General features: G+C 35.6%; 2 protein-coding genes across 2 annotated transcripts; one reads left to right on the top strand and one right to left on the bottom strand.

Moving 5' to 3' along the window:
- Window positions 1–3,358: 3,358 nt before the first annotated feature.
- LOC146883893 (uncharacterized) lies at window positions 3,359–4,484 on the bottom strand. The gene is made up of 3 exons (XM_085666768.1): window positions 4,395–4,484; window positions 3,743–4,270; window positions 3,359–3,586 (listed from the first exon to the last, which is right to left on the bottom strand). The coding sequence occupies exons 1-3, from the start codon at window positions 4,482–4,484 to the stop codon at window positions 3,359–3,361; spliced, it is 846 nt and encodes a 281-aa protein (XP_085522894.1).
- Window positions 4,485–4,522: 38 nt separating this feature from the next.
- On the top strand, window positions 4,523–9,368 carry LOC114195902 (putative serine/threonine-protein kinase At1g54610). The gene is made up of 7 exons (XM_028086342.2): window positions 4,523–5,785; window positions 5,906–6,190; window positions 6,309–6,620; window positions 8,179–8,400; window positions 8,469–8,563; window positions 8,636–8,750; window positions 8,837–9,368. Exons 1-7 carry the CDS (start codon window positions 5,375–5,377, stop codon window positions 9,167–9,169), a joined length of 1,773 nt encoding a protein of 590 aa, XP_027942143.2. The 5' UTR covers window positions 4,523–5,374; the 3' UTR covers window positions 9,170–9,368.
- Window positions 9,369–10,929: the final 1,561 nt, after the last annotated feature.

Genomic DNA, 10,929 nt, shown 5'->3' with positions numbered 1-10,929 from the left:
AAATTATTCTTTAAAAAAAATAAGGAAAAGTTTATGTGATGAATCGGATCTATTAATCTTTTTAACCTTGTTATCCTAGTTAAGTTTACAATTTGCAGGCGTGTAGTATAAATAGACTTTTGGGTCAAGTGATAAGTGAGGTTGTACCATTAATGCTACAATTGAGGTCAAACTAGTGAAGCTTTACTTGAGAGTGTGTTAGCAATGCTTTGATCGAGATCAAATTGAGGATATTTCGATCGAAATCGTGTCAAGGATGCACCATTCAAATTAGACAAATAACATTCTGATCACCGAACAAATTTTTAGAAAGAAGGAAAAATATTTCAACCGAAATAACAAAAATCAAAATCAAAATCCTGACTAAACAATTTCTGGGATAAACGTTAACCAATTAGATTTGATTTAAACTTAAAAAAATACAGATTTATAAATTAAATAATTTGTAACTATAAAGTATCTTATGAGAGTGTAATTTCAAGCGCTCTTAACTTTATTTTATGTCAATAAGTAGTCGGTTATATATATTTTTAATGAGAACATGGTTGTTGAGAAACAAGTCTATATGATAAACACTCTTTGATATTTAGATTTTTTGTGTTTTGGAACAAAGTACTACATGGTCCTTTACATTCATTAAATATAACTACTATCTAATCCACAATTAATGAACTCTGTTGCATGCTTAATCAATGTTAGACCCACTCTCAACCTTTTGCAGTCTCCTAGACAATTATAACAACTTCCAACTACCCACATTAAATGCTCTTCTTGTCCTTCATTCCAAGTATCATCTTGTTGTTCTCAAACAGAGAGGATGACAACGACTTTGTAAACATATCTGCAGCGTGTGCTCGACTTTCGACGTGGTCCAACTCTACATTTCCTTCTTTAACTTGTTCTTGGACGAAGTGAAATCAAACATCAATGTGCTTGCTTCTCTCATGATTGACCGGGTTCTTTGCCAATTCAATGACTGACTTGTTATCAACTCGGATCACAGTCCCCTTTTCTTACTTTAATTCCAGTTTGCTTAGAAGGTTTCTAATCCAAACTGCATGGCAGACACTCCAGGATGCTGTAACATATTCTGCTTCACATGTTGATAGTGTTACAATGGGCTATTTCTTTGAAAGCTAGGTGAAAGCTAGGTGCTCCAGGATGTGCTTTTTTGGTCATCAACATCTCCACACCAATCATTGTCTGAGTAGCTGACTAGTCGGTAATCATCCGTCCTAGTATACATTAGGCCAAGTGACATCGTTCCTCTCACGTACCTTAGAATTCTCTTTAAGGCCTTCCAATGAGTATACCTTGGTTCCTCCATATACCGACTTGTTATTCCAACACTCAGCATTAAATCTAGTCTGGTATTTGTAAGATACCTGAGACTTCCAATCAGACTTCGGTATTTGCTTGCATCAACTCGGTCTCTATTTGCATATTTAGAAAGTTTTGTGCCCGATTCCATAGGGGTGGAAATCGGGTTACAACTCGTCATCTTAAACTTCTTCAAGACCTCCTCAGCATACCTTTCTTGCGACACAAAGATGTCGTCCTTCCCTTGAACGACTTCTAAACCAAGGAAATACTTCATAAGACCTAAGTCGGTCATCTCGAACTCCTTCAACATAGAGGGCAATGAACATCACATCTTCTCCTTTCTTCTTTATGTAAAAAGCATGTTTATAAGGGCACTACTCATACCCATTCTTCTTGAAGTAGGTGTCAATTTTTTCATTCCATGCTTGTGGAGCTTGCTTCAAGCCATAAAGTGCCTTCTTCAATCTCAACACTTTCTTCTCTTCGTCTCTTCGCATGTATCCGAGTGGTTGTTCAACATATACTTCCTGCTCCAAGACTCCATTTAGAAATGCTGGCTTCATATCCATCTGCAAGATTATCCATCTGTGTTGAGCTGCTAAGGAAATCAACAACTTGATTGTTTCCATCCTCGTAACTGGGGCGAATACTTCATCATACTCTATTCCTTCCTTCTGCTTGTACCCCTTCACTACGACTCAAACTTTATATCGCTCAACTTCACCATCAGTATTTGTTTTCTTTTTGTACACCCACTTTACACCAATAGGCCGAGCTCCTTTGGGCAGATCGGTTAGCTCCCATATGTTGTTGCGTTCGATTGCTCTGATCTCTTCATTCATCTCCTTTTGCCACTTGTACTCTTGCATAGCCTCTTCAAATCTTAAGTCTTCTGAATCTGCCAAGAAACATACAACATGTACTTCGTCAATCGAGTTGTATGTCTTGCAAGCTTCGCGCTCTAGCCTGTAGAGGTTCATCTTCTTCATCAGAAGTCTCATGATTTCTCATAGTTGGTGGTGTATCTATTTCCAAGCTTCTAGACTCCTTCTCCGAGTTGTTCCACTTCCACTCGCTCTCTTCATCAACTTGAACATCTCGGCTCATAATCACCTTCTTTGTTATTGGGTTGAAAAACCTATACGCCTTGGTTTTTTCATCGTACCCAATAAACACGTACTTCTTGCTCTGATCTTCAAGTTTGGTCCTTTGTTGAGCTGGAACATGAACATAAGCAATGCTGCTGAACACTTTGAGGTGATACACACTCGACTTTCTTCCACTCCAAACTTCTTGCGGTGTCTTCTTGTTCAACTTAGCATGTGGACATCTATTTTGCACATAGATGGCACATTGCACTACTTCCGCCCATAACTCCTTAGGCACGTTCTTGCTTTTCAACATTGTTCGAACCATGTCAAGTATGGTTCGATTTTTCCTCTCGGCTACTCCATTCTGTTGGGGTGAGTATGATGTTGCCAGAAATCTCCTTATTCCTTGCTCCTCACAATACTTCATGAGCTCGAATGAGATGAACTTGCCTCCTCGGTCAGACCTAACATATTTGATAGGCATTTCGGTCTCCTTTTCAACCATTGCTTTGAACCTTTTAAACACTTGGAACACCTCGAATTTCTCCTTCAAAAAATACACCCATGTTTTTCTTGAAAAATCATCTATGAAAGAAATGAAATACCTTTTCCCATTAAAAGATTCAGGGGTAATTGGTTCACAAATGTCTGTGTGAATTAATCTGAGTTGTTCCTTTGCCCGGTACTCGGTAATCCTTGGAAATGAGGTCCTCAGATGCTTCCCAAGCACGCAGTCTTCACAAAATTTCTTTTCAAGCTCCACAGTCGGGAGTCCTTGTACCATTTTTTTTTCACCAACTCGGCCAACCCACCAAAATGCAAGTGGTCAAACTGGAAATGCCACATCATAGCTTCATCCTTCACGTCAAGTTTCAAGTACCTCTCTTGGACTATTTTCAGGTCCAGCTTGTACATCCTGTTCTTCTTCATCTCTACTCGGGCAATCAATCGATTTGACTTTTGGTGAGCTCCTTAAAAAGATTCTCGTCCCCGCACATGTGGTTGCTTGCTCCTGTATCAAGGTACCAAACTAAATTGTCAGAATAGCTCGTACTTAGCTCGGCACCTGATCTCCTGGACATCATTAATACTCCTTCTTCCTCAACATCCTCAGAAAGGAAGTTCATTTCCTTCTTGCTTTCAGATCGGTAGTCCTTTGCAAAATGTCCAACCTTCCCACAATTGTAACATTTAACTCCTGAGTAGCAGTCTTTACCGTACTTACCACATTTGAAGCACTCAACTCTTGAGTTGTTCGACTGACCTCCTCGACCTCTACCACCACGACTTCCACCTTGTCCTCAGCCACGCCAGTTTTGTTGGCCGACCTGTTCTTGACCTCTTTCATATCCTCCTTTGCCTTTACCACCTCGACCTCGAGTGTTCTGAGTATAAGGAACCTTTTTCTCCCTAATGGTTGCCTTTGCTTGGAGTGTTTGATCAAGGGACTCCTTCTTCTTCTTCCTTCTTTGTTGCTCATGCGCTTCAAGAGACCCAGCAAGCTCTTCCACCGAGAGCGCTATCAAGTCCTTGGATTCCTCTATTGCACAAACTATATTCTCGAAGTCGTCGGTTAACGACCTCAAGATTTTCTCCACCACTCGGCAAGCGGGCAATATCTCTCCATTTCTACTGAGCTGATTCACTACGGTCTCAACTCGGGAGACGTACTCGGCAACCCCTTCATCTTCCTTCATCCTCATCCTTTCAAGCTCGCCTATGAGAGTTTGAAGCCGAACTTGCTTCACACAGTTATCCCCTTTGTATGCCTTCTCCAGAATATCCCACGTTTCTTTTGAAGACATAGCATTTGCTATCTCCCCAAAGCCGGACTCATCAACAGCTCGGTACAGTACCTACAGAGTTGTTTTGTCATTTGCTCGTGTTGCTTTTAGCGTAGCAAGCTGGCTATCGTCATTTCTCCAATGTCCTCTAGTTCTTGGTGCCCATTTTCGACCACCTCCCATACTTCTTGGGAACCAAGGAAGCCTTCATTTGCAGGCTCCAGTTATCATAGCTGACGCCTTTTGATAACTTCGGCAGGGACATGTTGTTAGCTAAGGTGGCCATCTCGATCAAACTCTCTAACTCACTCAAACACTCAGGCTCTCAAGCTCTGATGCCAATTTGTTGACAAACAAGTCTCTCTGGATAAACACTCTTATATTCAGATTTGTTGTGTTTTGAAATAACACACTACATGATCCTTTTATAGACCTCTGGACATGACCCTTCAACTACATTCATTAAATATAACCACTACTACCTAACTCATAATTAATGAACTCTATTGCATGATTAATTAATACTAGACCCACTCTCAACTTTTTGCATTCTCCTAGACAATTAAAACAACTTCCAACTATCCACGTTTAAGTTTACCCGCCAACGATGGTAATAAGATAAACTTACTAATATCTTATTTCTTAATAGATGTCCTTTTCTTATTTATAGATAGAAAAACATTTTAATAACTTTGAAAAGTTAATGTTGATTTTATAAATTTTTCTTTAATAGAAGTTTTTGTTCTCTTGACTTACTTTCTACCTGTCTAGTCTGTCCTTCTATTTTGTTTTATCCATATGGAATACGTTAATTAATAAGGAGTTGTGTAGCATAACGCCAGTGTTGTGAGGAAACAATTTCCATGGTGCCGGTTCGTTAGTACCAACCACAGTTGTGGGTCTCATGAATAATCCAATCATTAAATTTCAAGAGTCTCCCTCAATCACCCTTGATGGACATTACATAGTTCTGCTCACCACCCTTTCACACTGTTCTTGGACATGCCAGCACAGCTTAAACTCAGCCTTCCCTTTAGCCTCTTCTTCTTAATCCTTTGTTGCTGTACTCATCAATTCAACCACAATCCCCTCTCTCTTTCTTCCACCACCCTATTAATATCGCTTTAGTTTCATGATATATCAGTATCACCCGCTTTCTATCTGCTCCTAGCTTTCATGGGATGCGTTTGTGGCAAGTTTTCTCCGCCTTCCGAGGCTCAGCGCCGGAATCACCCAGTGAAGAGAGTCTTGAGCCGCAAGGGTTCACGCCCACGCTCCTCTAATGTGGGAGAGAGGGTGAAAAGGGACACTCAGAGACAGAGAGCGCGTGAGAGTGTGAATAAGGATTCAGGTGGTGATGTCGTCCGAGGAGGAGGACAAAAGGAAAAAACAGTTGCTAAAGAAGAGAAGAACATGGTTCCAGAGGATGCTGCTAAAGAAAGTAAGAGTAGTAAAGATTTGGATTCTAATGAGTCCAAGAATGAATTTGTGGATGGGTGGCCGAAGTGGTTACTCGATAACATCCCCACCAATGTTCTCGCTAAGCTTGTCCCCAAGAGCGCTGATTCCTATGAAAAACTTGCCAAGGTAACATATTTGCACAAACATATATATTGCATGCATGAACGCATTCATCTACTTTTATCATTACATAATCTGTTTGTGTAGTGGCACGAAACTGAAATGGATTTCCGTTTGGTGATGCAGATAGGACGTGGAACGTATAGCAATGTGTACAAAGCGAGAGAGAAGGGCACGGGAAAGATTGTTGCTTTGAAGAAGGTAAGGTTTGACACGTCGGATTCTGAAAGCATAAAGTTTATGGCAAGAGAGATCATGATGTTGCAGAAGCTTGATCATCCCAATGTCATCAAGCTTAAAGGATTAGCTACATCGAGAATGCAGTACAGTCTTTATCTGGTTTTTGACTTCATGCAGTCTGATCTCACTCGCATTATCTCTCGACCCGGGGAGACACTCACCGAACCGCAGGTTCCCTTTAGTACCTCGTTTTCCGACAGTTAAAAGCTTACAATTTGAGATGTTTTTTGTTGCAGATACGCATTCAAGTGCTATATGCAGTATTTTTTATTAATTTCTTTTGTGCCAGATCAAGTGCTATATGCAGCAGCTACTTTGTGGTGTGCAGCACTGTCACGAGAGGGGAATTATGCACCGAGATATTAAGGCTTCTAACTTGTTAATAGACAGAAAAGGGGTGCTGAAAATTGCAGATTTTGGGCTTGCAACTTCCATTGAATCTGGAAAACCTCTAACAAATAGAGTGGTAACACTTTGGTATAGAGCTCCAGAACTTCTTTTGGGTTCAACTGATTATGGATATAGCATTGATCTCTGGAGTGCAGGGTGCCTCTTGGCTGAGATGTTTGTCGGAAGACCAATTATGCCTGGCAGGACAGAGGTAAAACTTTGGTATTACCATATTAATCAAACATTTAGATTCCAAAGTCAACAATATAATCCATTTCATGCATGTTCAGATGTTTACAATAGTTTGAAAAGCGTTTTATAAATAAATTAATCCAATCCTATGATCCAACCTTACTTTATGCATGGTATCGTACGTGGGAATATGACTAATTTATTTTATCAGCAACGACCAAGAAAATCCGGCAAAAGGTCACTTCGGTAACGAGAAAAACTTCGTTAATTAAGAGAAACAGAACATATTGGAAGATCTCTTTATGCCACCTCAATGTTTAGAATCTTGAAAATATGCGTGGTGTACGGGAAAACCAATTGTCCTCTTCTGTTTGAATTTTTTTTCTGAAAGGGGATCTTTTGTATGAGTTTGATGAAGGCCCAAAAGGTTGGTGGAAACAAAAAGGAAATAACAATACAGAAAACATCATAGTTTTAAGGAAATCAATACCTTGCCGTCCAATTCTTGAATTTGGATATTATCTTTTTATGTTGCGGTTGAAGATGCTTCCTTTTACGTACGACTCCGAAAGAGAAGGTTACAAATTACAATTTCCATCGTCTGGTCATGTCTATGCATGTTAGAGGAAACCTTGGTTTTGTTCTTTTGCCCTTAATTTTATCTCCTTTCTCTTAATTTTATTGTCGATGGACTTATATATGGTTGTTTATGTGATGGACTTATATATGATTGTTTATGTCTTCTATAAGTCTCACATGTTTTTATTTGATGGTATGTAAATTAGATAATTAAATAAAAAATACTTTTAAAATTAGCCAAATTAGTTGGCAAGTGTAAAAAGGTAAAAGGACATGCTTAATTAATTGTAACTTTAAATTTGATAACTGCAAATATTTTCAAATAAATTTTGCTGTGTTTTTAATGTTTTGAAAGCCTTTCAGAATATATATATATATATATAAAGTGAAATGAGTTCTTTTAAAAATTTTAGACAAGTGGAATTTTAAATTATGGGGTAAAGGATAAATTATATGTTTACTTTAGTAATGAAGTAAATTGCAAGTAAAAATTTAACATCTAGGTTTATCTTCATTTATAAAATTGTAGAACTTATGTTATATTACTCCTGTGGTGGGATTTTTTTTATCTTGCTTAATTTATTTCAAGTAAAAGAAATTTATTAGTGAAATTCTATATTTTAAAATGATTAATTGAACTGACTATCTATAAATATATTAAAAAAAAATTAAACAACTAAATTAAACATAAATTAATTAGTCATACTAAAAATTATTGATATCTAAATTAATTTCTATCATTAATAAAAAATTATAATTAATTTATGAATTAAAATCTGTTACCGAGATTTCAGTTATCTACTTAATTATTTTTAATTTACAAAAATGTTCTCAAATTTAGTCAATGATTAATTAATTTTTATTATTTAATGATTTTTTGTGGTGATGATGATAATATTTATATTGATCTTGTTATTGAGTGATGGTAGGTGCAGCTAATAGTAGGTTGAAATGCTGATTCTTATTGTAAGCAAGCATTTAACGTGTATATAATACAGGTTGAACAGATTCAGATGATTTTCAAACTTTGTGGTTCTCCTTCAGAGGATTACTTCAAAAAGCTGAAGCTAACAACTAGCTACCGTCCTACACACCATTACAAACCTACGTACCAAGAAAACTTCAGCAAATTTCCTTCCTCTTCGCACCCTCTCTTGACCACACTTCTTCATCTCAACCCTACAAATCGTGGAACTGCTGCCTCTGCCCTTCAAACTGAAGTATGTTTTTCTGCTATTCACACATTTTTCCAACAAATTTTATTAAACTTTTTGTGCACTGCTTCCAGTTCTTCCGATGCAGTCCATTAGCATGTGACCCTTCAGCTTTACCAGTAATCAACAAAGACGAGGATGAACGCTTACAAACTAAGAGAACCAAAAGGTATATTGAAGTGTTTATGAGCTTTCAACATGATATCAACTAAATTATTCTTTTTTCGCTTTCATATTGAAGTAGGCACAGGGTTTCCAAAAGAGCGCAACCATCTCAAACAAGTAAAAGTGAAGCTGAATCACGAAAAACCCAGATTCCCGAACAACCTCGTCAAGTTACAGAATCATCAAAAGAGGTGAGTAACTAACCACACTTTGTCAATTTCATCATATTTAGACCGTTACACACATGTTGAATTTTGTACACTGATGCGATTGACAGAAGAATGTGGAACAACAGAAGCAGAGTCAAGAAACTGTGCATAGTGCTACTAGCAGCACATCATCTGGGTCAAGACCATTCACGAATGAAGGGAGCACAAATACATCTTTATCACCAAGTTTTCTGTCCAGTGGCAGTGTGAGAAAATCTCCCAAAACAGAGGGTAGCCCAAATGCTCTTAAGAACATAAACCACTATAATGCACTCTTACAGGCCTCTATGATTCAAGCCACCCAAGTTCCTCATCTTCCAAAATCCTTCTCTCACTTGGATTATCGACTTGGTCCAGACAAGCTACCAAACCTCTATACCTTATCTAATAAACATATTTAATTTTGATCCATTCTAAACATCATTTTTTTTTCGTTATCATTTAATTATGTTGATTACATCATTAAAAAGTTCGACCATGATTGGTCAGACATTTTTAACGATGAGATCCGACATTATTAAATGTTAATGTGATAAAAATTTAGAACTTGGGATCAAAATTAAACTCTAAATAAAAAGTTTGGATCGGGGAATTTCATTATCTGCTTAGTGTGATTCAATTTGAATTTTTTATTCTAGTATTTATTATATTTATTTCAAAGTTATACAAATAAACGATTGTCCTTATTCTGGATATGTTGTAACTTTTCATTTCTAAGAAATAATTATTGAGAGTGAAATAAGTAGTATATAGGATCATGTGTTTGTGTTTGCATTCAATCTCAAATTCCTTTCGTTATGGTGAATACTTTTCTTTGTAATTGAAGACTGTGTAAGGAAAACATTTCGAGTAGGATTTGAAGATTTTAGTGAATTCAAAGCCCTATGCAAAAGATGTTGAAGGCGGATACTTAATTTACTTCGTGTAGCTTAAAAGATTAAGTACATTCGTAGACATTAATTTTAAGATCATAATTAGCTTTAAAAGTTTGTTATACGATTACAGTTTTTTTCTTTTTATAATCTGAATCGTTAATTAACAGTGTAATTTCTCATTTAAGAGAGGAAAATCTATAAATGAAAAATAAAATTGAATTTCAATGATAAATTATCTAATTTAGGTTGGTAAAAAAAGTTATAGCCAGACATATTTTCACTTTTAATAAAAAAAAAATTATTTGATCAAATTTATTTACACTATATCCTCACTAAAATGTAAAAGAAATATAAAATAAAACTATATCTATCTATCTATATATATATATATATATATATATATATATATATATATATATATATATATATATATATATATATATATATATATATATATATATATATATATCATTCGATACTTGCATTATAAGCAATCACAAATGTATTACCTTTCTAGTAAATACTATTCAATAAATGTTAGAAATCAGAGGAAGAGTTTAACTTTCATGTTGAATAAAAATAAATAATTTGAGCAGCATATAAGAAAAAAAATTCACAAATATATTATTTTAAGATTTTGGGTGAAATTTAATGTTGGAGTTCCTTGCATGAGTTAATCCATGTCTCATTAAATCTTCCCATATTTTCGCTCCTACATTAATATATTAACGTGAGTTTAATGTTTTATGTTGGGGTGATAATATTTATATAAAAAAATTTATTAAATTTTACATAACATAACACTTTAAATCACAATAACTAATATTTTATAGACAGTTCACTAAACAAAATAAAATTATGCTCATTTGATCTCATCAGAGTTACTTCTACATAATTTTTTTTTTTGAACGAAATTTAGTCAAGTCCCATAGTGGCAAAATTTTGAGAAAAATGATTTTGTTGAAAAAAAAAATGATCATTAAGAATTCATGAATCTATGTTGAGAAACAAAATTTTTCAACATTTTATTGAAAAATGTTGAAAAATGGTTCCGTTAAGTAGAAACAAAATTTTTTAATCTATGTTGTTTGAGTTATCTAACTAAGTTATTCAAGACACTAATGACAAATCTAATTAAGACAATAATTTTGTACCCTTAAACCATGTTCAAATCTAATTAGGATATAAAGCACACTATTGAAAAATCAAAACCAAAATATACTATCAGGTATAATTACTCAATTATCCCATTCTTGAGTTAAAATAAATGCATACAACAAACTAAA

The sequence above is a fragment of the Vigna unguiculata genome, chromosome 9, assembly GCF_037176805.1.
Source record: "Vigna unguiculata cultivar grain cowpea cultivar isolate G323 ecotype 2 chromosome 9, ASM3717680v1, whole genome shotgun sequence".
Lineage (NCBI taxonomy): Eukaryota > Viridiplantae > Streptophyta > Magnoliopsida > Fabales > Fabaceae > Vigna > Vigna unguiculata.
Note: the sequence above shows the minus strand (reverse complement) of the source record. Positions and strands in the feature narration are given on the sequence as shown.

Excerpts from the sequence above, each read along its gene's own strand:
- LOC146883893 (XM_085666768.1), bottom strand. The coding sequence starts at position 4,484 with ATGGCCACCTTAGCTAACAACATGTCCCTGCCGAAGTTATCAAAAGGC. Across the intron at positions 4,271-4,394 it reads TGCAAATGAAGGCTTCCTTG|GTACTGTACCGAGCTGTTGA; the intron begins GTTCCCAAGAAG and ends ACAACTCTGTAG. Across the intron at positions 3,587-3,742 it reads ATGAAAGAGGTCAAGAACAG|GTTGGACATTTTGCAAAGGA; the intron begins GTCGGCCAACAA and ends AATTGTGGGAAG.
- LOC114195902 (XM_028086342.2), top strand. The coding sequence starts at position 5,375 with ATGGGATGCGTTTGTGGCAAGTTTTCTCCGCCTTCCGAGGCTCAGCGC. Across the intron at positions 8,401-8,468 it reads CCTCTGCCCTTCAAACTGAA|TTCTTCCGATGCAGTCCATT; the intron begins GTATGTTTTTCT and ends CACTGCTTCCAG. Across the intron at positions 8,751-8,836 it reads TTACAGAATCATCAAAAGAG|AAGAATGTGGAACAACAGAA; the intron begins GTGAGTAACTAA and ends TGCGATTGACAG.